The sequence below is a fragment of the Platichthys flesus genome, chromosome 2, assembly GCF_949316205.1.
Source record: "Platichthys flesus chromosome 2, fPlaFle2.1, whole genome shotgun sequence".
Taxonomy (NCBI): domain Eukaryota; kingdom Metazoa; phylum Chordata; class Actinopteri; order Pleuronectiformes; family Pleuronectidae; genus Platichthys; species Platichthys flesus.
Window position 1 is genome coordinate 12,030,755 of NC_084946.1, and position 26,114 is coordinate 12,056,868.

Here is a 26,114-nt window from a genome sequence, read left to right on the forward strand (position 1 = left end):
AAAACAAGATGAGGGGCGGGAGGAGACCGGAAAAGTGAGATCAAAACTATCAAGTCATTCTCATGTCAAGAGTCTAGAGAATTTCAGTGTGTGAAAGAGGCTCTATCTGATTACTCCCCCGTGCGTAAGAGGAGAGTGAGAAGGGGCTGAAGTGAAGCCAAGGGAGAGGGAAGGGCCTGACATCAGCAAGCCAAAACAGCTGCCCCCTTCTCCCCCATGGAGAGACAGCAAGGGGAGACTGATGGAGCAGGAGAGAGAGGGGAAGACTGGAGGGTCTGTAAGTGCGGAGCAGGAGAGAGCGGCGTGCAAGACTTTTGAGGGTCTGTAGAGGCTGGAGAGGAGGGAAGGAGGTATTGGCGAGGGTGACAGAGGGGAGGTGGGGAGTGTGTGCTTGCATGCTTTCAGAGTGAGGGAAGCCAGGGAGCAAAGGGACAGGGGGAGAGTGTAAGAGGAGAGGGTGCGTGAGGAGGTAAGGGTCTGTGCTGGGTTTCACGTCCTGGTGGTGTCGTGTGGGCTGGGGGGGGGGTTATCTGGAGTGGATTTCAAGGCAGGACGGGTTGTCAGATAGAAGGGCAGGGGGTGGTGGCGAGGAGTCACTAGGGGAAGAAGGGAACATGCTGGAGAAGACACTGACAACATAAGGGGCCCCTTCACGACGTGGAGTGGGATCGGAGGAGAGGAGCGAACCTTCTGGGGCCAAAAGCACATCAGAGCTGAGGAAATCAAGGATACAAGGTTGAGAAGAGAAGTAGGTGGCCGCTGGAAGTATGGGGTGCATTCACAGCAGCCCGGGCACTGGCCAGATGAAGACACATGGGCCTGGTGGTGACACAGGAGGAATCCCTGTGACGGCAGAGCCTGGAGTACATCCTGAAATCCTCCAACTGGCTGAGGTTAGTGAACGCCTGCTCTCTGGTTTAATGTAAACATGCTGGTTAACACTGCTGGAGGTCATGTGCCGCTCATGATCATCTTTTATATTTTGGAGATAAAAGTTTGGCTTTGACTCGTAAAGTTCATTTTTTGTTGGGCTGTTGTCTGCAGCTGTACAATGGCAATTAAGAATCTTCAAACTTGGACCATTTGACCACATCTATGCGCCAGGATGTTTGGACATATTTGACTCAGGAGGAGGAGCTGGACTTGGTTGAATTATTTGATGCGACACTCATCACGTACGAGTCATAGAAGTCAACCAAAAGAATCCAGAAAATTACCAAATTAGATCCAAATTGGTTCTGTCTCCAATATGTCCTCTGTGTTTTAGAACAGAAGCATATCATGCTCGCATACCGAAGTGTGAACGTGTTTGTGGGTCCCTTTTACACCTGCACAGCGAACATGGTTTGCATGAGCGGCTAATGTTTGGATATGAGCAAGTGTGAATATTCAGCAAGAAATGTGTCATACAAACGAATGATGAGCAATGAGAGGGGTTGGAAAAAAACACATTCCCACCGCAGCGGCCGACTGTCTACTTGATAGCAGTTAATCATGTCCCTGAGGAGTCAAGGTTCAAGAGGAAGTGGTTTAAGTTACTGTCCGGTTTCGACCCGCCGTCGCCCAGTCTGCTGCCTCTATTTAGGAACATGCATGGATTTAGGAGCAAGCCGCATTGCTTCACATGTAAAGCCCCTGGAGGACGTTTGTAGAGTCTAAAATAAAAAGCGGCTGAGGTTTAAGTGGTACGCAACAGAATGTGTGCATTCTCATATGCCAAACTAAATCACACATGGAAATGCTGTATGTCAAAGTTGTAAAACAAAGAGCAAAAGAACTCCTAAGGGTCATATGTTCCATCTTGGTGGAACAAAAACATTACACAGATCACAAGTGGCTTCAAATCCCCCGAAGTACTAATTGTGTGTGTGTATATGCAAGTTAGTGTGTGTGTATATGCAAGTTAGTGTTTGTGTGTGTGTGTCTTTGCCAAACTATGACAGAATGGTCCCAACTGAAAGGGTGGACTCTGCAGTGAAGAGGAATGAAATGTGTCATACATGTGAACTGTCCAGGCGTTCTTCTTTCTATATCTTGTTTATAATCTCTCTCTCTCTCTCTCTCTCTCTCTCTCACACACACACACACACACACACACACACACACACAAACACACACACACACACACACACACACACACACACACAGTCATTCCCGCACCTATTCTCAGCATTTTCACGAGGGTTTGGAGGTGACAGTCTCTGCTTATGCAGGTTATAAATACCCTGCCAGAACTGGAACATACCCCTGGCCTGCCACCTGCTCCCGTCCCTTCCTAGCCAGATCATGTGTGAGGTTGTGTGTGTGTACGTGTGTGTGTGTCACAAAGAGCTAGAGTTTGTGACTCCTGCTCTCCAGCATGTCATCACTTGTGAGGTGTCATTGAAAAAAACCGACGAGGCATGTACCCTGTGTTGATTTACAGTGTGTGTGTGTGTGTGTGCGTGTGTGTGTGTGTGTGGCTGTATGTGTGTTGCAGCTGTATATTTGAACCATTTCAAGGCATTAGCACAGTGAACCATTACATTTATGATTTGTGTATGTTTGGTGCATCATCATGGTAATAACACTAATAATCAGGATCACCTAACTGTAATTATATCACATAGTTTTTCTAAATGCTCTGTATCAGTTTATACGAGTTGTTTTGGAGTAACACCCTCAAACCGCCTCTGCGGCTGCTCTCAACCTAATAAACAGCGCGTGCAGCCACAGTCATAAAGAACGCCATTATTCTTCTACACTGGTGTCCGACCCTCTCCTCGTCTCCATGTGAGAAGAGCTGCGGGCTCTCTGCAGTGGTCAGAGATGCTTGGAGAATGACACAGACTTTGGCTGCAAAAACTCTGGGTAGGGTGGGGTTCCTGTAATGCTGCAATGCAATGCTGCAACCCTGCTGATAGTCACGGGAGACCGAGCGTCCACTCAACCAAACTGCTGCTGAACCTACATGAACGCTGGTGGACACAACGTCCTGATCCCCTGAACTTTCTTCTACAAAGTCCAGAATCCTCAACAACTGATTCAAAGTGTCAGGTTTATCTAACGACAACCTAATGCTATCATTATCAACATAAATGTTTCTCATTGAGAATATTCAGCTGTTTATTTCCCCTGTGGTATGTTTTGTGTTTTGCTGTTGTTTTCTCTCCCTCTGCTCCTCCACTGTCCACGGATCGACTCAGTGAGAAGTGGAGGAAAAGAACCACTGGAAAAAAAGTGTCAGTACACCACTACTTAAAAAAAAAAACAACACACGCACAACACATGAGTCATGTCATCTGTGTCGGTTTTAAATGTAATCACTCTCTTTCGTCTCATTTTTCTTCATTTGACAGACAATTACCCGAAAATCTCCTTCACATTTTGTGGTTAGTCATTAATGTACTGATTTTTTGTAGAACACAAGAAATTCCCTTCTTTTTATCACCTATGAGCAATCACTATAGGAAAGAGAGTCCATGTTTATACAAGTGAAAACGCTCTCACACAAGTTGAAAGTGAAATGTGAATATAATAGGCAACTATTAATAACTACGTTTTCAAAGTTAAGGAAATTAAGTCAAAGAATCTAATTAGGTTTGTGTTTTCTTTAAGTAACGATATTTTAAGTAGAATCAGTAGAAATGAATATGAAACCAAGAGGATCTGCACGGATACGTTCTGACTGTTAGTGAGCCTGAGCCTGAGCTGCACTGATACTGCTTCACCACTGAGAGGTGCCCTTGACTCATTCTGCTTTCTCAAAAGATTTCAACTTCAAACTAACACACTGGCATTACAAGATAAAACATCTTGAGGACTGACTGTGGAGTTCATAAAATAAGTTTTTTGTCCAAAAAGTAAAAGTTACATTTTCTGTCTGAGATGTTTGTCTCTTGAGAGAGTATAGAGATGGACTGCTCCATAAATGATGAGCCGTAAATGAAGAGGATGTGTTAGTGAGTTGCCACTTATTAAAGACATATTACTGAGGATTTTATTTTACTCTGCCAGAACATGGAAAAACGACACAATATTGAATAGTGACATGCCAAAAAACTGTGACTATACCTAAGTTCTATGGGTTTTTTTTAAAACTCAAATGTACATTTGTCATGGTTTGAATGTTCACATGTGGACTGGATATTCTTCCCATGTGTCTGTGCATTTGCTCCACGTAGTAAGGCTTCCTCTCATAGTCTAATGCATAGATATTCGATGGATGGATGGATGCACGGATGGTTTGTATAAATGGAATTTTAAACATCAACATCTGTCTCTCCTTGGTCTCTCTCTCCTAAGTCATTGCATTACTTCATGCTGCTTTATTGTTCCGGATGTAGAAGTGATTCTTTACAATGAGTGGGATCTAACTAACCTCTCAGTGTTGTGACTGTCCTGCAGTTGAACTCTGGTCAGGATTATAAAGGGACAGCGGCTCTGTATAACATTACATAAGTTGAATCGATTCCCCCTCCATGACTTATGTAATAACATTTGAAATTTTACTGGTGAGTTGGGCTGATGATCCACTCCTCCCCTTGGTTGACCCCTTTTTGTCAGGTTCATCAATTCTCTCCTTAAAATCCCTTCACTCTCTCTCTCTCTAACACAAACACAATCACAGATTCATCAAATGAAGTGGGTGCCTCAGTTTATAGCAGCAGCCATCAATCATATCAGCAGAGGACCTGTCAATAGACCAGTGGCTTGTTACTCTGCTGGTTTGATTCGAAGATCAATAGCTACAACATCATGGGAATGTCACTCCAGGTCAGTGACCAAAATAAACACAGTTTTTACAACTGAGGGGGTTTTTGTGGTTATTGCGACATTAAAATTACAAAAAATAAACGCACAACTTAACTCATTAAAAACTGAACTATTTGAAACACCCTGCCGGACCCAAATAGACAAAGTCATACCCTTATTCAACTTTAAACATTGAGTATTTGAATATTCTTTACGTCTTAAGAATCAAAGTATGGTTTATGATATTATTCTCATCATACTCTACCACCTTTGTACTGTCACTATTGTCTCCATTTTAAAGAACATGTTTGACATTTTGGAAAATATGTTACCTTGCTTAGTTGCTAACTGTTATCAAACCAACAGCTCACCAACATGTATAAAAAAGACTTAAGTTCTCTACCTCACCTGCAGCCTACACATTAATGTGCACATAAAACTCATAGACTGTACGCTTTATAAAGATGGATGATATGATAGCTCCCCAAAGTTAAAAAAATAAAAAAAAAGTACAACTATAAGTAGATTAAACAAACATAAATATAAATTGAATGTTATTGGAAAAAACATGAACTGTTTTTAACAAAGCAAGTCAACAAAGTCTGTTGGGTTTTGTTGTGTGTTGTAGTCGGAGCCAAGCCACCGCATTATGGTCATATTATGTAACCACGATAAACTCAAGGTAGGGCAACATAAAACATAATTATACATTATACATTCCCATTAATAAAGGATTAAGACTGTATACGCTCCACTTGAGAGACAGGGCTGTTTCATAATACATCACATTGAGTGTATGTTTTCTTCCACTCACCATTCAAGATGGAGAAATGAGAGAGATGTCAGAGAGTCAGTGAGTGTTTGGTTGTGAAAGTGTATAAAAGGTGGTGAACAGGCACCCTCACCTCTCAGAGTAACATTCAATGCTGCTCCTGTTTGGAAAAGCTCAGGGATTGGAAAATGCAAAAAAAGGGCCAGAGCTGAAAACATGTTTTTTTAAAGGCCGGAGAAATGCATTAAGTCACGAAAAGAAAACAGGAAAAAGAAACAGCAGCGTGAGCAGGTATGTTGTTTGTGGCACTCCACCTCTCTTCCATTGACTCACCCCCCACACACACACACACCCCCTTACACATACACACACACACCAGTCAGTCCAGACACCACCTCCCACTTGATGTTTCCACTCGCCCTCTCGGCCGCAAAAGATGTAATGGTGGACTGCAGCTCTGAAGGCGTCACTTTGGGATAAGCATAACTTTATATAAACATTGTCCTATTTCTTTACTCTGGTTTCACTGGAGGAATTGAGTATTGGTTTATAAAAAGACGAATCCATGTGTGTGTGTGTGTGTGTCTACAGTCAGTGTGCTTACTTTCCAATTTGAGACATAGAAACCGTTGACCGAGTAAGTTTGTGTTTCAAATTTACCTTTGGCTCTTTTCTTGCTTTGCCCACAAAAAGCTCATGTATGATTTATGAACTATATTGTAGCATGCCACCAGGTATTTAAGTGGAGTTAACTGAAATAACAGCAGGCGTAGGACACCAGTGATCACGCTGCCTCAGTGTCACTGAGCCAGAGTGTATCTACACAGGCAGCAGCCACGCAGGGGACTGTGGGCGTCCAGTGCTTCGTTTGGATCAACACTGAGATCACATGCCTTAGAAAGCGACAAGAAAATGGCTAAAACAAAGAAAATATTGCATGACATTTTAAAGACATGCAGAGACTGATGGGTTTTGATCCATCTAAAAACCTTCTTCTGACTTCCTTTGGCAGTAGCATTCAATGTCTTCACCTCTGGAATCCCTGTTTTCATGCTGCGTGTGAATGATCAGATTTCAATCTCCTGTGTGTCTGCAGCTCGCCAAAGCTGGGTGCCATGACTTCACAGAGAAGAGCTTCAAGAGGAGACGTGTCTGTGATGTGTGCAAGCAGAACATCGACAACCCGGGGTCTTTCTGCAAGGGTGAGTGGGACAACTCAGTTGGGTCAGGTGGCAGACCCAGAGCACGAAACAGCAAGCACCCATACACACAGTCATAGGCCTCAGGTCCTCCTGATGTCAAATCACATTTGTCGTCTCTCTCCCTTCTCTTTGCAGATTGCAAGGCTGCAGTTCACAAGACTTGTGAAGCAAAGGTAAGCGTTATATTCATGTCCCTCTGACCTGAGGAGACTGTGCTCCTGTGACCGAGGTTGTTGGGCTGGGTTGTTAATGTGATGGGAGCCATGGCGCAGTAAGCCATGTGCACTGACCTAGATGTCTGGTTGGAGAAGGCCTCCCCCCTGAACAACAACCAGCCAGGTCACTATGATTAATTCAGTCATGTGCTAACAGGGTATAGCAGGACCCCCCCCCCCCACCCCCAACTCCAAAGTATCCTCAAGCACCCAGGTAGTCGATGTATGAAGTGTGCAGCTGGATTAGATGCGTTTTTTTCTTATTAAAATATCCTATATTTTAAATAACACACAACTTCTCATTAGCATTGTGCGTGAGGAGTATTCTAAGGTGAGCTCTCAGTCCTGAATACAGCTGGCAGGGATTAGTGAGGACAATGTTTTGTAAATGCAGGTTGGAAGGAATAGGTCAACAATTTGGGGACATTGTGATCTGATCGGAGATCAACCAGAATGGCGCTCAGCAGAGCGTATGCCACTGCCGCTACCCAACACGCCACCTTAATTCAATCGAGCTGCACCAAATCTCACACACACAGACATCAGTCCCTAAATTAGCTTTTTCATTAAGATCCATGAATTATTTCTCAAGAAATTCACAAGAAATTAAAACTGTTCTCAATGCTAAAGGGCAAAAAATAAGGCATCCGCCCCCTTAAAGGTATAGTTCACAGAAAAGGAGAATTCACTCATTCACTCACTATGCAGATGCAGGGGGTCCATGTTTTGAGTTTGAGAGGTAAACAGCGTTGCAGCCAAATCCAGTACAATTGTAAGTAAGCAAGTAGTAGGGAGTTGATGATGAGTTAATTTGAAATATAAATACATTTGAAAAGCAAATGATAAGCAAAAATGATTTTATGACCCTAAAGGAAAATTTGATAAAATTCCAAGATTTCAAGAGCGATTGTTTCACATCACCATATTGCAGCAAAATGAAAGAATATCATAAGTTTAAACCTGAGGTGAAGGAGGCAGAGATACAGTTTTCTCCACAGACAGTTGCCCTGATAGTTCAGACTGTGTCCATGTCAAAAGATTGGATTTTATTAAAGGTGCTTAATCTTTGTTGTTTTTGCACCAGGAGGGGACTCTCTGTCATTGCACTGTGCAATAGAGACGATCCCTCCCTCTCCCTCTCCCTCTCTCTCTCTCTCTCTCTCTGTCCACATCTGCTTATGTCAGAGCATTGGCAGCCTCCGCTCTCATGTGACCTTGCTCAGAGTAGCTCAGCATCACACAACACTGACTGAGGTCATGACCTTGCTGTAAATGCACTGTCCAACAGCAAAAAACACACACACTGCACACTTGCTCTGTGTCACGCAGAGGCCATTGCCTTTATTATTTGGCTCATCAGGTCAGATCCAATCCTGCAGGATTTATGAGGAGCAGGAGGGGGGGGGGGGCTTGGTGTTCCTGCCTCCTCCTCTTCCACTCACAAACACACACGCACACACCGTTATGGTGTATGATTGGGCCCTACCAGCTGCTGTGCCTTAGCAGCATGCATTAAAAGAGGATTATTATTTTTTTCATCCTCGTCCCCCCCGGTCACCACAGCGATACGGCCCAAAACAACTCGCTGGCTGCAGAGGCCTTGGATTCGAGTGGACATTGTCACACGGGATGATGATCAATCTGCATGGGGGAAGTCTGACCGGGTAAATATAGAAAATAACAAGAGTGCCATAGATGCCTTCCAGTGGGTGATCAGTCGGAGGACACAAATAAGTGAGAAGCAGCTGGGAAGGCATTCTGTGTTTATGTGTGTGTGTGTGTGTGTGTAATCAGTCCATTTCGGGGGTATGTATGAATAATAATGGCTGCAAGGCTTCATGTCATGCTATTTCAGTTTTTCTATGTGCTTCATAAAATGTCAACGTATTGCTCTCTTTCTTATTCCTCTTGTCATCATCTTCGTCTTTAATCTCTGTATTGATTCGTTTTCCAATGTCTCAAAATTCCTCCCTCCCTCTCCCACCTTTTTCTTCTGTTCAAACATTTCTTTCATCAGTGTGTCTGCCATCTCCATAACAATCACTACTAAAGTTCCAAATTTCTTTTTTGCATCCCTTGTGCATCATCTCTCTCTATTCCTCTTGTCCTCTCAACACTATCTCTCCATCCAACGCTACCCCGCTGCCACTTTTATTCTGCCTCTTGTCATCTCGCGCTCTGCCTCGGGCCACTGAAAAGGTCAGTGGACATCAGCGCCCTGTGACTGTGCAGGGCTGCCCGGTGTCTGCATGCGGGGTATTGACGTCTGTGCTGTGCTGCACATGTGCGAGGCAAAGTACTCTGGCTTTAACGTCTCTGTGCGTATGACACGGGCAGAGCGAGAGGGGAAAGTTATGCGCTGCATGCGCTGCCGGCTCAGTGTTTGTGTGTGTGTTTATGTGTGTGTGTTATCATGAGAGAGGGAGGGTGGTAAAGTGAGTCGTGAGAGGGATCGAGCAGAGTTTGTAAGAAAGCGAGAGAGAGAGAGAGGGAGGTGGTGTGTGATAGTCAGTGAACAGGACTACTCAGAGGCAGAGGGACAGACTGAAGCTGCTTGTTCAGAGGTAAACACACGCTCTGTGCTCTATTTATTTGGTTTACTTCATTCCTATGTACTCAGCATGTCAGTTGTGACTTTTAATTTTCTTCTGACTTGCAATCTAACGTCCTTAAACCCCTTTCCACAGTGTTTGATTCGATAACGCAGCATGTGATTGTGCAAATGATTCCATTAAAGCTGTGGCCAGGGTGCTCTTGATTTGCCAAGAAAAAGGATTTCATTGAGTGTGATGTGATTAAGGCAAGTGCAGAAAATGAAGTGCAGACTCCTGCTGTGACCTACAAAAAAAAAAACAGATTTTAATTTTTCATGAGACAGAGTGAATTCGGAAGATTTACTTTTTAATGAGATATTCGTCTCTAGGTCCAGGTCAGCAGATTATAGAAACGGTAGCCAACCAACAACCCAGCTCTATACCATACTATATGCTGTACATCCCTGGTAATATGATATATTTTGAGGTTAGATTGAATGATGTGATGTCACAATGCAATTTCCTGCAGCATCTATTCACTGGGTCTATTCCAACGCTGTGTATACACCATCTGTGTTGTATGTAGTGCATATCATCTCTGTCCAAAAGGGCACCTGACAGAGACAAATGGCTGCACTGCCGACACACTCAGCTGAGCTCTCCTATCATCATCATCTGATGGATGTTGATGTTGTGTACTGAAGAACAGATGGTAACAGTTCCCTGCTCATATACACCAGCTGTTCTGCTAATGTTTCATGCTGATCTATGAATTGATTATGATGCTATAAGGAGCATGTGCTTGTATGCGCACGTTAATGCGTATACTACATATTTATATATTAATGTTGTCAGGTTGTCCTGAAGTGCTACTGAAGCTGGAAAGGCAGATAAACGAACTTTACTGCAAAGTTGCAAGACACTTTTTGCTAATAAAAATTCACCAATTCCTATCCAGAAGTTGTGAGGTTTCTCCTCCTTTATCAGGTGCCCTGAGCGAGTCATGTTTTGCAACCTTCTCTGTTGTTTGTGTTGCTCCACGGGGAACGTGTTGTCCTAGCTCCTTGCAGATCAATAGGAAGGTAAAAACAGAGTCAATAGAGAGATTAATACAAAACAACACACTAGGACTGCGTTTGAGGTAGATGTGGACAGACAATCCCGTCAGCTGAACATCTGTTTAACCTGATTAAGGTGGTGACTTATTAGTGTCACATTGTTGTTTCCTTTTATAACCACTGCTGGCATGATGCAGATAACTATCATGGTTGATTTAATTTAACTGCTTTATTGTCCTTTTTTTTGGTAATGAAGTATTACAACGACTATGCACACACACATACACACACTCACACAAACACACACACACACACACATATTGTCCTGCTGTTGTCGAGCTGCTGCTGCTGCAGTAAAGGCAGAAAGTGGATTTGTGAGATGACTGATGGACAATTATACAAAATGAGCCCTTGAGTGTTCCGAGAGACGTTTGGTCTAAAATAAGGAGCTTTATCAAAATAGCTCAGTGAAATCTCTCTGCTCTGTGTCAGTGGTCAGCAGGCATGTTCAGCTGTTGACATCTCTCTCCCATCCAGCGTCCGCTCTCACTTTCTCTCTGCTTGCCTCTCCTCTTTCCTCTTCCTGTCTTCCCTTTTACTTCTAAGCTCTGTCTGTCTCGGCTCCCCAGACAATTTGTCTGTTGCTTTTAGACCTTTGTCTGTGCTTCCTCTTGTTCCCCTTCTCTCCTTCTCTCCAGGCCAGTTACACAGCAACTTGCCCCAGCTCTGGGTGGTGCTTATCAAGGGCTTGTTTGTCATCAGATGTTGTTTATCCAAGGGGAGCAAATACTTGTATCTCAGGGCAGGAAATCTTTACCCTGTCCACAGGCGCTGAGAGTCAAGTGAGGGAGAGGGTGTCAAGTAGTAGGAGAGGAGGAAGTGGAGGGGAGTGGCAGCAGTAGGGGGTAGAAGATGGTGAAACAAGGCTTCAGAGATGAGGAGAGAAGGTTGTGAGGTAGAGCGATAATGGAACAAGAAATGGAGGGACCTTCACTCTTTCCAAAATAAAAAAAAACTTCTAAATTTGTCCTCTGCTGCCCTGGTTAAAATAAAAAGCCTACGCAAAAATAAGTGAAGAGTTTTATTTAGCTTTCAGTGGACTTCAGTGGATCAGTGTCTTTTTATGAGACTATGGAACTTCGAACAAGCCATAGTTAATTTTGTACTTTCCAGGTTGAAATGGAAAAGCTTACTCACTTCTCCCTCTCCACTGCGTGACATAGTGTCAGAATGAAAGTCAGTTCTTCTATGATGGCACACCGACTACGCCTGTGTCTCTAATTCTCACATTTATATTCTGCTTCCTCGTAACTTACTCCGGCAAAGCTCCGTGTTGGATTTCCTCTCCCTGGGAAAGGAGTGATTCAAGGATTCAAGATGAAGCACAGAGAACGTTTGAGACCTGTGTCACAGTCGATGTGTTGTGGAAGGGACTGACAGCTAGGAACCTCTCAAGGAAGAAGTCTAAAGGCTGAGAGCAGATTCGTGTCAAATTAGCTTGGCCCGATCAGATAAGAAGATTCCCTGTTTGTATCCCAGTTTGGCGCGCGCACAGACACACACACACACACGCACACACACACACACACACACACTTTATGCTAAGCTAAGCTAACTGTCTGGTGACAGTGGCTTCATATTCCTGCTTCAGGGACTGACTGAAGACAAGTTGTCTGGGCTGTTTAGTTGCTTTCCCTTGTTCTTCTTGAACCAGGTTATCATGTAGCAAGCAACAGCTGTCTTCTTGCAGAGCAAAGTCCAGTGGCTGCTTCTGCAGTTTCACATTTATTCCACAGACAAGGAACGAAAAGGAGGAATGACAAGTGCACTTGAGGAACAAGGCGAGCCCAATCACTGAACACACCAGGCATCCAGTCCACTTCCATCTGCAGCATATGTTGCTGTGTTGTAACCAATTACAGCTTGTCCTTTTCTCTGCACTCCTCCTTTAACTCATTCCTATGTAGATCACGTGTCTGTTAATGTCCCTTTACTGTGGCCCCCTCTCTCCATTTCATGTATCACCAACTCTGTGTGTTCTATAACAAAGACAGCTTCATTGTGTCTAGTTTTTGGGAATACACAGCACTAAAACAAGTGCTAAACTAGAATATCTCTCACAAGGCCCAAAAGTCGCCTTTAATCAAGCTGCACACACGTTTATAAATATAAATACAACTTCCTTAAATGTGCCTGACTGTATTGATCTAGATCAGTTAATTAATTCCTGGGAAATCTCGCAGTGTTAAAGAGAGTGATACAAAATTCTTGATCCACACCAATACTTAATGGATTCTTTGCTAACTCATAACACCTTTCCAGAGCTTCAGGATAATCTGTCGAGATGTTTTTGTGTGATCTTGCTTACAGTAAATTGAAGATGCATATGTCCTATTCTGTATCTTTACAGAAAGAAATGGTATGTGTTAAACAGCATGGTTTTAAAATTAATGAATTATTGGTTGACTCAGTTTTGTCCTGATGTTGGCATGATGACGTTCTGTACCCACTGAACACAGTCCAAAAAAAAAAAATCAACCTCAACTGTCAGAGGAAATAAAACAACCCCAAAATTAAATTCTGCTGGAGATGGAACCGAAAAACTTGGGAATCACTTTGAGCTGCATTTAAGTTTATTACATTCTATTTTGATAGTTATTCTGAGTGTCAGAGCTGGGACAGTTTACAAAGTAGTGATTTAATCTAATAGAAGATCTGAATGGAAGAAGGTATAAAATTTGTCTTTTCTTTACCACAGTACATAACTACCTGACTGCTGTTGTTGTCCTGGGGGCTTTTCAGTCATAGATCATTGTGATTGTCAGGCATTTGACTTGTTAACCTGTTGTCTGACACCTGTCAGCACGGGCCAGCACTCAGCCAAGGAGGGCAGCTCAGCTGTCAGTCATCCTTGTGGGATGGTTCAAAGGTCAAAGGTTAACAAGATGTCACCTGCCAAGGTTTACAGCCAGCGCACATATACATGTAACTGTGCCGTAATACGGAATGTTTGAAACCATTTCTTGGCTCATTTCCTTAATTTTTTTTGTTGTACTGGTAAGCTTGATGTTTTCATCAGAAATTACTGACTTTACCTTGTGACACCAACAAATGAGCACGAAAAAGTAACACATGCCCCGACTGACATATCACTTTCTCCCCACACATCACTATAGCTCAATTATCCTCATGACAAACAATCAAGAGCAGAGGAAGCCACAGAAACCTGATCAGGTCTATTTGTAGCATATTGGCTGTAGTCTGTTTGCATGACCTCTCTCTCTCTCTCTGTTTACGTGTGTCTGTGGTTTTGGCTGTTGGCTCACCAGCAGAGAAGAAGAACTGCACGCCACATGTCGAGTCGTCCTCCAGTAAACTCGATCAATCTCTCCCAACTCAATCTTCTTTACGAGACAAAGAAAGAAAAAAACACAATCAATCATTTTTATTGAGTATCTCACTTTATTCTGAGGACTTCGGCTTTTCTAATGTCTGGTCAACACATTTCAAACCAGCTGGTTGTTCCACAGTGTGTGAAGGGAGAATTTTGTGTGTGTCTGTGTCTGAAATAATGTGACATGTGGAATGAGAATCAGTGCTGACAGCTCCAGCTGCAGGAGGAGAGTAGGAACGGATCTCACCATCCTCTCCATCAGCTCTTCATCCCTCCCTCTGTCCCTCCATTTCTTAATTTGGGCTGCTGGAGATGGACCAAGAGCATTAAACCAAACACATGACCTGGCGTGTGTTGGTTCAGTCCCAGTGTGTGTTTGTGTGTCTGTATGTGTGTGCATAGGTTTGTGTGGCTGCTGGAAAAACTAATCATATTCTCCTGTCTTCCTTTCAGGTGTCTCCCACCTGCACCGCAACATCAGATCTGGTAAATGTGTACATGCACTTGTTAGAAAGTAGTTTAAATCAATGGTAATTTATAAAGTGATCAATACAGTGATCAATAACTGCAGCATAGTTACTCTTTAACATTTGTTTCTCAGAGAGGTTCCACTAAATCTACATCCCAGAAGAAAAGAGGCTCCTTACCGAGGTAAGACAAATCAACAAAACGAAAGTAAATTATATTTGATATGTGAAAAATAGAAGTAAAATCAACATTATGGACCCAGAGCTTAACAATCTTATCTCCTAATGGATGTTTTGGCTGCACTGAAAGCACAACTTCTCTCAATGTCCAGGAGTAAAAGTGTGGAGCAAGTGATGGAGCATGTGATGGAGCGCCACTACGACTTTGACCTCACCTACATCACAGAGAGGATCATCTCCGTCTTCTTCCTGCCAGACCTGGAGGAACAGCGCTACCGCAGGAACCTCCAGGAAGTGGCCTCTATGCTGAAATCCAAGCACCAAGACAAGTTTCTGGTCAGTAATCAAACTGAAGTGGTTTGCATCGTTTAAGGATTAAATGTAATAATGGCTGCAACGGAAACAAGACCTATGTAAACATATTCAAACACTTAATATTGTAATGTTTTTAAGAGTTTTTAAGGGTAAAAATTCAGATTGTTACATTTGAGAAGTTTTATGTGTGATATCTTCTGAAATCTAACATATATCTGCCTTTTTCAGCTACTGAATTTTTCAGAAAAGAGACATGACATCACCAAACTAAACCAAAAGGTACATATTTAGAAATCTGTATGAAAAGATAACATGTTACTGAGACACTAATGAGATGCATAAACTATGAGATCACTTCGTATTGACGAGTTTAACAAACTCACTGTATTTTCCTCTGCTTCTTCATAGGTGCAGGACTACGGCTGGCCTGATCTTCACGCCCCACCCTTGGACAGGATCTGTGCCGTCTGTAAGGCAATGGAGACTTGGCTGACCTCTGACCCCAGTAATGTAGTGGTCCTCCACTGCAAGGTTTATACAGCCTGAATCCTCATCAACTTAGTTTGCTGTTAAAGTGGAGGAAAAAAAACAACATCATAGTTATCCTGATCTGTGTTCTGACAGGGAAACAAAGGGAAGACGGGGGTGATTGTGTCGGCCTACATGCACTACAGCAAGATATCCGCTGGGTAATCTCTATTATTACTAATGTGATAAGACACGTGTAAAAATCAATTATCCACCATCCGATCAATCCCAACCTTGTACATTGTATCTTTTTTCTAACACAAATCTGTATAAGATTCATTAATACGTGTGTGTTTGGGATCCACAGAGCGGACCAGGCTCTCACCACACTGGCCATGAGGAAGTTCTGCGAAGACAAAGTGTCCTCCTCGCTACAGCCCTCTCAGAACAGGTCGGACATATTTCCTCCTCCTTCTCCTCCATACACCACTTCTTGCGAAGCTGCTGTCATCACATTTGTTTCTTCACCTCATGTATTTTCAGGTACATCTACTACTTTAGCGGCCTGCTGTCAGGCACCATCAAAATGAACAGCAGTGCTCTGTTCCTCCACCAGATCATCATTCCCTCGTTACCAAACTTCCAGACCAGAGGAGGTCGGTGTTATACGAACTAAGGCTTGTGTGAACAGAAGGTGTTTAACAATGTCAAAGGCAAAAGAATCTCATCTTAATTTTCTCTGTAGGGTTCTTTCCATTCCTGAAGATCTATCAGTCTCTACAGCTGGTCTACACCTCAGGCGTCTAGTAAGTACATGGTCAGTTGCGGGTTGTACCCCTGGGTTTTAGGTTCATGTTCTGTGGGCAGACGTCTTTCCCTCCCTCTGTCCCTTTGACAGATGCTGTCTATACAGGCCGGTGTCTGTGTTTAGGTGTAGGCTGGTCTGTGCTTATGTTAAAGTGAATGTTGTTTGCCAGTGTTTTACTCGACTGAGACATGTTTTTGACTGGATTTATATATGGTTCTGTGGCTGTGTTTTTTAACACTGTGTGTGTGTGTGCAGTGATCCTCAGAGCTCCAGGGCGAGGAAGCTGTGTGTGACTATGGAGCCTGCACTGTTATTAAAGGGAGACATTATGGTGAGAAAAAAGCCTCTTGTGAACTGTTTGTCTCTAATTAGAAATCTTACTTTGATTCTAATCTTAGGTATATACGCACATCCTATAAACTGCAGTACATCTACTGCTATTACCCAATACCTGCTTATTGCATTCAGTTTTACATACATTTCTTTGTCCGGTCTGTAATACACTTTTAGAACTTTATAACATGCTTGATTATTTTCAAAGATGATGAGGTAATATCACACTTATAGCTCTGTTACTCACACATGCCTCCTTCTCTGCAGGTGAAGTGCTATCACCGGCGGAGTCAAGCAGCAGAGAGGGAGGTGCTCTTCAGAGTCCAGTTTCACACCTGCACCGTGCACGGAGCCCAGCTGTGGTTTGGCAAGACTGAACTGGACGTGGCCTGCACAGGTATAAAATAGAGGATGATTTGGAAATGCAGGGACTGAGAAGTCAGTTTCGGTTTGGACAGACGTGAAGGAATCACAGGAGAGATTAGAGAGAAAAGTTTAGTCATCAACTAGAATGGCACAATTCCTGATTCTTCACCTTTGTCCAGATCGGCACCAAGGATTATCAACATTAAGATCCTGAGAAAGCATATCGCCCTACCAAACCCTATCTGCTAGATCCAGAAGTTTATTTAGATAGGCACAGAATTCCACAAACTCATAGACATCAGTCCCCTAACTATATCCAATTTCCCATCATGATCAATGAAATATTCTCTGGGAAATCAGTGAATAAGTTCTTCCTTGGCCCATTAACCCTTCTTCCTGCAAGTTTTGTGGAAATGGGTTGAGTAGCTATGAAAATATGGCCTCTATAGTTAACTGTAGCATTATATCATTGAAGTAGAATACATTATACTACAGTGTACTATTGATATGGAATCTAAACATAGTAATGAACAATTGGAAATATGTACATTTCTGCTGTTAAGATATCAATACAATTCAAGAGCCACTTAAATCCACTGTGGGGCATTTTGAAACAAACAGCAAATGACTGTAACATCACATGAGACAAATTCTTGAACCCGGCTCAGTAAGCAGCAGCCTCCTGACAGTTGCTCAAAGGGATCTGTGCTGTCAATGTATAAATGATATTACCCACACTCACGCATGAAAGTAAAAATAAATCTGGGCTGGTGCGTTTCTTTGAAGCGCCGTGCTCTGTTTACTTGACTCATGTCCTGTCTTATCATTGTAGCACTCTCTCTGTTCTGGGTATTTTAGTCTGCCTGTATATTCGTCTGTTTATAGATGACAGGTTCCCTCCCGATGCCACAGTCGACTTCATCTTCTCTAATGGGCCAGAAAAAATGAAAGGTGAATATTATAATTTTGCTTCTCTCACACTGCATCTTGTGTTGCATTTTAAGCTCCTGATTGCTTTCTTTATTTGATCTTCATGTGCGTCACATCATTACGTTTGTTTTTCAAGGTCGAGAATGCCGTCAGAATGATGCCTCTATCAAAGTGGACTATAAGACCTCAGACCCTGTGGTCAGATGGGATTCTTATGAGAACTTCAACCTGCATCACCAGGACAGCATGGAGAGTAAGAAACACACACATACTCACACACACACATATACACACACACACACACACACTATGACCTCTAACCTTAACCATAGTAACAGCTTGCCTGACTCTTAACCCAACCCACAGGTTTATGCATTTTCTCACACTCCCTTCTCCTTTCACCCAGATATCTGTCATACAAAGGGTCCTCTGGACGGCAGTCTGTACGCACAGGTGAGGAAGAGACGTGGGCCCGGCCCTGCTTCACCAGCGTCTACCAACGGATGCCTCAGCAGTAGCCCAACAGTGAAGCCCCAAACTCCCAGCCAGCCCCCGCCTCCCAGCTACACCAGTAACTCCAGTCGCTCTTCACCACCCACTGATCATCTGCAAGATGCCTCTCCATCCACAAACAGCCCTGAAAGAGAAAACACTGAATGTGCATCGAGGAGTGGACATGGGGAAGACAGAGCAAGAGAGAAGACGCGAGGGAAAGAAAAGGACAGGGAGACGGCTATTTTAGATGACGGAGAGCCTGTAAGTTCAGGAGGTTTGAGGCGAGAGCACTCTTGTTATGGTCGTGGAAAACCAAAGTGTGGCGATTTGGGGTGGGAGAGGGAGAGAGGGCCCTGCCTTTCTAATGGTCATTGCCTCGGACATTGCAACAGCATTAAGACTCATCCAAAGAGTCAAACGCTGCCTGCTTTACCAACCAAATCTGTGTCCCCTCCCACAAATTTAGCTCATATGGAACTCTGCCATCGCCACAGTGCCCATCTGTTACCAGACTTACCATGGGAACATCCACCACCACCTCCGCCCCCACCCCTGCCCTGTCTCCACAGGCCCTACTACCCTTATTCTCCCCCTGACCACACACACCCACACAGCAACTCCCTCCCTCCCAGCAACAGACTCTGCCATGCGGAGGAGTGTCACTTCTTCCATTATTCCAACCACAGCCCGTCTACTCATCTGTCCCATCAGTCACTGCCCTCCAGCCCTTACAGGGAAATGTTCTTCAGCTCTCAAACACCGTCCTCTGGTTGCCTCTGTCGAGAGTGCTCCAGCAGGCGAGAGCACCAGTCCGACTCAGTCAGAACATTCCACCCGTTTCACCTAAACCAAATACAGAGCCCGCACTGGTCCCAAGGAGCAGGGGTACAACAAACAAGAGAGGTGCCTACGCTGTGGGAAAACGAAAATCCATGGGAGGTGGTGAGAGATTCAGAGTTTTGGCAGAGCAAATCACCCACCCCTGTGTTCCGGGTCTGCCACTCCACTTTGGATCAGGGTCCAAACCAGGAGCAGCCGAGATTTGGCCACGCACCACACCAGACCTACCACGGTCCCCAGTCTCTGGTGGACGTGCGGGATGGAGCCAGCAGTGGGTACCACACCCCTCCTCCACCCCGCCACTCCTGCCCCTGCTCTCATCAGTCATCCCCAGCTGAGAGCCACGAGAGCCGGGGTTACGTCTCGGGATACCACTCTGGATCGGCCTCGCCTCTACCTGCTAAAAGCCCGTCTCCTGGGAGAGGCAGGCTGCCTGAGATGCAGTCCAAGTCCAGAGAACAGCAGCGTGCTGAAGGTGAATGAGGGATACAGTGAGAATTGCTTTATTTAAATTCTTATTTCACACGTTTTGCTGATTGTTTTGTTATTACTGATAAAATCATCTTACTTCATCTCGCTTCTCAAAGTGGAAAAGGCAAAAACAGATGCAGAGGATGACGTCTCCCAGGATTCAGAGGGTAAATCAGACTCTACTGGCCCATCAAGCACCCCTGGACAGGACTCTGATCATGACTACACAATAATTGGTAGCAGCAGCCCCACACACACTGAAGACAGGTGGGTTATACCTCCTTTTTGGATTCCTACTCATACTTAAAATGACATTTATCCATATATGCGGTTAATTATCTAATTTTCTCATGGTTTGTCCCCAGTGTAACAGCTGACAGCCCTCCTCAAAGCCAAGAAACCCCCGCAGAGCAAGAACCCAACACAAATATTAACAAAACAAGCACAACACCAACAGAAACACAAACTTCTAGCATATCTATACTCTCATCAGAGTCGTCAATTGAGCCGATAGCAAGTTCTGATGGTGCAGCCAAGATCACAGGAAGCACCCAGGGATCTACCAAGTCAAATACTTCAAGTTACACTGCTGTCATCATCACTCCAGTCCAAATGCAACTCAATGGTGCTGCTCTTCCCAGCGATACTCCATCCGATAGTGTAGCTGTGAACCCGTCTGCCAGTCTCAGTTCTAGCCCCTCCACCACTTCCCCAAATTCTCTTATTGGCTCACCAGAGCTGCAGTCTTCTCCCCAGCACTCCCCAATTGCGACAGACATGGGCCATAGACTTACTCCAGACAGAGACAGCTCAGCTGACAACAAACCTCCATCACCTGTGCCTGACGGTTATAACACACCCACATTTCCCTTAGCGTCCTATTACTATCCAATACTGAATGTCCCCCATGTCCCGTACACGGGGTACACTGCAGTCACTATCCCCGCCATCCAGCCACCACTCCCGGAGAAGAAACGCCTCTCCTCCTCTGCAGGGTCCCTGAACACACACAACTCTCTTCTGAGACTCTCCTCAGCTCCTTCCCCAACACACCATGTGAGTTTCTCCTCCGCTGAGGGACAGCAGAGACGAGGGTCTGCACAGTGTAGTTACAAGGACGAGGCAGACATCAGGGTTAATGCTAAGTTTGTCCAGGATAGTTCCAAGTACTGGTACAAACCAGGCATCTCCAGAGACCAAGGTGAGGATTGTTGAGAAAATGAATGGTTGTATTTATCATTACCATGTAATCCAGTCTTCTGTAATTACTGGAGAGTTATTTTACACCACCCCTCCTTCTAACCTGTGCTCTCTACCATAGCTATAGCTGTGTTGAAGGACAAGGAACCAGGAACCTTTCTTATCAGAGACAGTAACTCCTTCCAGGGGGCTTATGGTCTGGCCCTCAAAGTGGCCACCCCCCCGCCTAATGCCAACATCAATGGCAGCAAAGGTAAGAATGTATTGTTAGTACTAGGAAGGCACTCGGTAAAAGGCTCATACCTCCACCGAGGCCTAATAGGTTTCCTGAAATTCAATCAAGCGGCAACAAATCACATTCACACATTCAGTTCTCTAAGTGCCTATGGTTTTCCCAACAACATTTTCACATGAATCATAACAAATGGGGGACAAATTAATGTTACCTTGTTTATTTGCCTCCTATGTAAGACATAGTTACCAAAATATATTCATTATTCTCATGCAATCAAACAGCAAATGTTACTGATGGATCAAACCATTTCATGTACGTCTCTTTATCTGTTCCTGCATGAAATGAAAAACAAAAGCAGTGGCAATATGGTTTATGTTGTCACTGGCTTCTATTGCAAACAGAATCATGCATCCTAAAGACACGTTAGCCTTATCTTTTCATCATCTCTGCCTCTCTCCTCTCACCCAGGGGATCCTCTGGAACAGCTGGTGAGACATTTCCTCATCGAGACTGGGCCACGAGGAGTGAAGATCAAGGGCTGTCAGAACGAGTCTTACTTCGGTCAGTTATGTGGTAGACGCTTACTGCCATAATGCGTTTCACATATTTAGTTCTGTATGAGATACTGACACCGAGAGTCTTCACCAGTAAGAACTAGAAAAACGTTACTTCCTTCCCAGACCCTTATTTTCTATTCTTTACCTATTTCTACTCAGTACTATATACATGCATACAAAATATATATTTTGTGACGTATTTTCTGTCTTTGACTTTTTCTTTTGCAGGAAGTTTATCTGCCATGGTGTACCAGCATTCAATTACACCCATCTCTCTACCCTGTGCCCTCCGCATCCCAGAAAGAGGTCCAATCAGTCTCATCTATACATTGCTTTTACAATCAAAATCAAATTTCAGATCTTTTCAGATACATTTACTACAAGAGAACATATAAATGACTTCCTTTCAAAGCCTAGTAGGTTGTTACATTATCTACAGTCTGGATCCTCAATAATTGAGACAGTGCTGTTATCTAACAGACTCTGATGTTTCAGATCTGGTCGGGGAACTTCAAGAGACGCAGAGTGCCACAAACACCAGGACAGCAGCCGACCTCCTCAAACAAGGAGCAGGTATTACATGAGCTTGTTTAGGTTTTGGTGATTCTGTTGTTGGATGAACTTCGACAGATGCTGAATCACATGTTGAGTGGTGGTTGCAGTTCTTTCATTTGACCAACAGAGACCGCTGAGGCCTCATATTTATGTAGCACTGACCAGTATAACAAACACACTGTACTGTATGTTTATGTGACTTATATAAGTTTTCAAATCTGCTTGTTAACCCAGGCTGCAACGTGCTTTACCTGAACTCAGTGGAAACCGAATCACTGACTGGGCCGGAGGCAGTTTCCAAGGCAACCAAGTGCACTTTGGCTCTGAGCCTGCGTCCAGTGGCGACGGTGGTCCACTTTAAAGTGTCCTCTCAGGGGATCACTCTGACAGACAGCAAAAGAAGGTGCATCTCAGACACAACAGCCTTGCTTGGTAGTGGTGCTGGTTAAAAATGATATCAAGATAAAAATGTTCATATCAGTCGATATCGATAAATGTCAGGATAAATGTGGCTGTAGCTGTAACGAGTGAATTTCCCCATCATAGGATCAATAAAGCTCATATTATCGTGGCTTATCTTATCTTATACGCATAATATCCTATATATATTATACTTTTTTCATATTGCAATCAGTGAAAATTATATTGATATTGTTTTTTGTTACCCCATCCTACTTGTGAGCCAGTATCTACCTGACATTTAAACAGGTTTTTTTGTCATTGCATCAAGTTTCTGGTGCAGGACACAGTTTGACAGAAAACCTATCAGATAGTGTTCATAAAACTAAACCCACACACAGATGAGCTATAATGTTTGTTATCGTTGTTGGCAGACTGTTCTTCAGGAGACACTACCCAATCAACACTGTCACTTTCAGCAGCCTTGACCCCCAAGACAAGAGGTAAAAAACTAACCCTTTTGAGTCGAATAAAAAACAAACCTGTGCTTGAACATGTTGCTGCTGATTATCTTTGTAATAAACGTTTGGTTTCTGCTGCTGCAGCATTCATCTTGTATTGACTTATATTTTATAAATATAAGCTCCGTCTGTTATCTGCTCGTCTGTTTTCGTTTACTCTGAGAAGGGAATGAGTATGAGAAGTGCCAGTTGTTGCTTAGTTTGATAAAAGAGTCTCCTTGTCCTTGTTATTCATGTCTTCCTGCATTTTGTCTCTATGTCTTGTTGGGTGCCCGTGCTTCAGGTGGACTAATTCTGATAGCACATCAAGCAAGTAAGTGCTTGTGTCTCTGTGTGTTCTTCTTGGTTGTGTGATATCAGCTATAAATTGTGCTACTTTGCATGGCGATTACTCACAACAATCTGATATTCTACTCTGGGGTTTTTTTCAGTGTCAAATACCTTTTACTCTCCAACATCTCTTTACTCTCCAACTCGTCTGCTTGTTCTCTGCAGGATGTTCGGCTTTGTGGCCAGGCGGACGGGCAGTTCCACAGAAAACGTCTGTCACCTGTTTGCAGAGATGGACCCCGAGCAGCCAGCTGTCGCCATCGTCAACTTTATCAACAAAGTCATGCTGGGACCTCAGCTGCGGAGATGAGAGAGTAGAGGAATCTGACAAGCTGGACTAGTGGGGATGTGGGAGACATACTAAAGAGATTATATGCCAGTCTACAGAGGAATCGTTTGATAAGCCAAAGCCAACATTTTTGTAATATTTGCCAAATGAGATTCAAACACCTGACCTTTTTTTTCATGTTACAAACTGTTTATATGATGTACAACAAACTGCACAACAATCCATTTGCCACAATGTCCTTAGTGTTTAAGTTTCTCTAAATAAACATTCAAAGCTTGAGAGATGATTAGAATGTGAGGGTCATGTTTTAAATGAAAAGTGGGGCAATAGCAATTCTGCTCCTCATGCAGGGTGAGACAGGTTAAGAAAGTGATTAAATGAAAGATTTTGTGTAAAAAAACTGAAAATAATAACGGTACACTTTTATACCATCAGACCGTTTATTAAGCTGAACCTACCTACAATTTAAACCAGACAGGTAGATGATATAACTAAATGCAGTGTGGTTACCAACCACATGAGAAAGTAAAAGGGAGGTTAGCCTGAACACAGAATTAGTTAATTAAAAAAAGTCATGGACAGGACTTTAATATTTATATTGAATATTTTCTACAAAACCCCTTTACTTTGTAACACTAAAAATGCCATGGAAGCAGGGGATGTTTTTTATCAATGTCTTTTTGTTGATGAGTTATTGCATTTTCTATAAACTGACACACTATATAAATGACTTCAGCACAATGTTTTCATAATGGATTTTTATGTAATAGAAGTAATATATTTATGGCCTCAGGGGTGGGTGGGGGGGGGGATGGTGTAGGCTGTCATATTTGAAAAGAAAATTAAAGCAATAAAAGGACATCAGTTACAAATGTGTGCTTCATCATTTAATAGCTTTGTGTCAAATATTTCAGTGCTTATTTGCAACTGGTTGGTAACCATTTCCTTTTTGTTTTGACCTTATTGACTAAATAAAGATGGAGGACGTTTCTCCACTTTCTCCCAATATCCAGAAACGAAGCCTAAATACCTCAGATACCCATGCTGCCATTTTGAGTTGAGTATGTTACTTTGGAGCCAGAATCTGCGCAATAGGGATCAGGGGGTGAAGCCATGTTAACCAGGTCTGAGTCAGTCTCAGCTGTCGATCATGACATTTCCCCCCATTCTTACAATATCAAATATGTAAAAAGAAAATCAGCTGTCATGCGGAGTTCTGAAATGGTTTGTTAAATCACATTGAAATGACATGTTGTGACCAAATAGGACTGGGCATTTCAAAAAGTCTGAGGAATTGATAGAAGAAAAATTACAACAGAAATGTACCAAACGAGCAGAACATTTTGAGGCCTCAATGTTTAAAATCGGTTGACGCATGTTTGCAGGAGCTGTAAGCGACTGAAACCTAAATAAATTCAGAATAACAAAAAAAACTGCAGTGTCAGCTTTCACACCAGCTTTGAAGAAATGGAGGAGACCAGAGTATCGTGCATTTAAACCAATGTCTGAAAATGCACAGATCGAGAAGATCAAAAGGGTGAGGTCCCACCGAGATTTGAACTCGGATCGCTGGATTCAAAGTCCAGAGTGCTAACCATTACACCATGGGACCACGTGTAGTGCATCCTCAACTTCAAGAAATATGTACTTTCAACACCCTGAAGATGTGTGTTACGCATTCGCTCTATTACAACATGTTTGGTGGAATTCAGGATTATGAAGCTTTACCTAACCGTGTTTCGGCAATATTAGTCAGCTAACTAACTAAAGCCGACCCAGATAACGAAACGTAGCGCGACAGAAGCGGCGTCACAGCGCGGAACCAGACTCGGCTCGTTTTTAACGCACACATCCACCTACTTGTACAGAAAGTCGACCACCTGTGGGAAGACAGGAGACTTCTGTAGTCAAACACACAAGTCGAAGTCTCAGCCGAGACTCCTGCCATCGCAGAAAAGACTCGTAGTGACTGAACTTTCCCAAACATCATCCAGCGTTCATCCTTTCCTTCTTCTTCTTCCTGCCAGTGACGAGCCTGTACACGGCCAAAACTCGTGCAGCGCCCCCCTGTGGCACACCCAGGCGTTACAGGCAAGCATCCAGAGAGATGCTGCCTTTGTGGATTCACGTGGCATCACTCCAACCGCTGCCCCTGCATGGGGCAGATCTAAGTTTTTTTAATAGTCTCACCCTGTATATTATCGGCAGAGAAAAAAGCCACCATGTCAACCTGATTCCTTCTGACACTCCTTTAAAAGCGCTGCATGCCAGGTCACAGGCGTGGTCATGTAGTCGTTCACCTGGTCTGCTGTAGAGAAATCAGAAATTCTTCTGTGTGCAGGAGTTAATGCACAATGCCGACTCCCACACAAGAAGTGAGGATACAGATGGGTGGAAAATGGTACTGTGCGTACAGGGACCTCAAGACCAAGAATAAATGCTCGCC

At 43.5% G+C, this 26,114-nt stretch overlaps 1 protein-coding gene, 1 long non-coding RNA gene and 1 other non-coding gene across 5 annotated transcripts; 1 reads left to right on the forward strand and 2 right to left on the reverse strand.

Annotated features, from left to right (window-relative positions):
* Positions 1-581: 581 nt before the first annotated feature.
* Positions 582-24,461, forward strand: LOC133963400 (tensin-2-like). 3 transcript variants are annotated; one of them, XM_062398251.1, is made up of 27 exons: positions 582-893; positions 6,603-6,708; positions 6,844-6,881; positions 14,363-14,395; positions 14,511-14,560; positions 14,709-14,892; positions 15,100-15,150; positions 15,280-15,402; positions 15,496-15,560; positions 15,707-15,790; positions 15,883-15,995; positions 16,085-16,145; positions 16,403-16,478; positions 16,748-16,877; positions 17,732-17,797; positions 17,913-18,029; positions 18,183-19,586; positions 19,699-19,849; positions 19,948-20,783; positions 20,904-21,035; positions 21,486-21,578; positions 21,803-21,880; positions 22,070-22,147; positions 22,364-22,532; positions 22,963-23,031; positions 23,333-23,362; positions 23,545-24,461. In XM_062398251.1, the coding sequence occupies exons 1-27, from the start codon at positions 768-770 to the stop codon at positions 23,687-23,689; spliced, it is 4,608 nt and encodes a 1,535-aa protein (XP_062254235.1). In that variant the 5' UTR covers positions 582-767; the 3' UTR covers positions 23,690-24,461. The 3 variants fall into 3 exon arrangements, with proteins under 3 accessions (XP_062254235.1, XP_062254236.1, XP_062254237.1); XM_062398252.1 differs by lacking the exon at positions 23,333-23,362; XM_062398253.1 differs by lacking the exons at positions 582-893; positions 6,603-6,708; positions 6,844-6,881 and adding an exon at positions 9,387-9,487.
* Positions 13,176-25,665, reverse strand: LOC133963436 (uncharacterized). Its single transcript, XR_009922943.1, has 7 exons — positions 25,529-25,665; positions 23,491-23,677; positions 16,728-16,869; positions 15,255-15,437; positions 14,772-14,862; positions 13,842-13,919; positions 13,176-13,425 (listed from the first exon to the last, which is right to left on the reverse strand). It is a non-coding gene; the product is annotated as an uncharacterized LOC133963436 (long non-coding RNA).
* Positions 25,209-25,280, reverse strand: trnaq-uug (transfer RNA glutamine (anticodon UUG)). Its single transcript has one exon. It is a non-coding gene; the product is annotated as a tRNA-Gln (tRNA).
* Positions 25,666-26,114: the final 449 nt, after the last annotated feature.

Bases quoted from the DNA above. Each gene is read 5' to 3' on its own strand.
- LOC133963400 (XM_062398251.1), top strand. From the start codon at position 768: ATGGGGTGCATTCACAGCAGCCCGGGCACTGGCCAGATGAAGACACAT. The intron at 16,479-16,747 runs GTGAGAAAAAAG...CCTTCTCTGCAG, and splicing joins TATTAAAGGGAGACATTATG to GTGAAGTGCTATCACCGGCG. The intron at 23,363-23,544 runs GTAAGTGCTTGT...TGTTCTCTGCAG, and splicing joins TCTGATAGCACATCAAGCAA to GATGTTCGGCTTTGTGGCCA.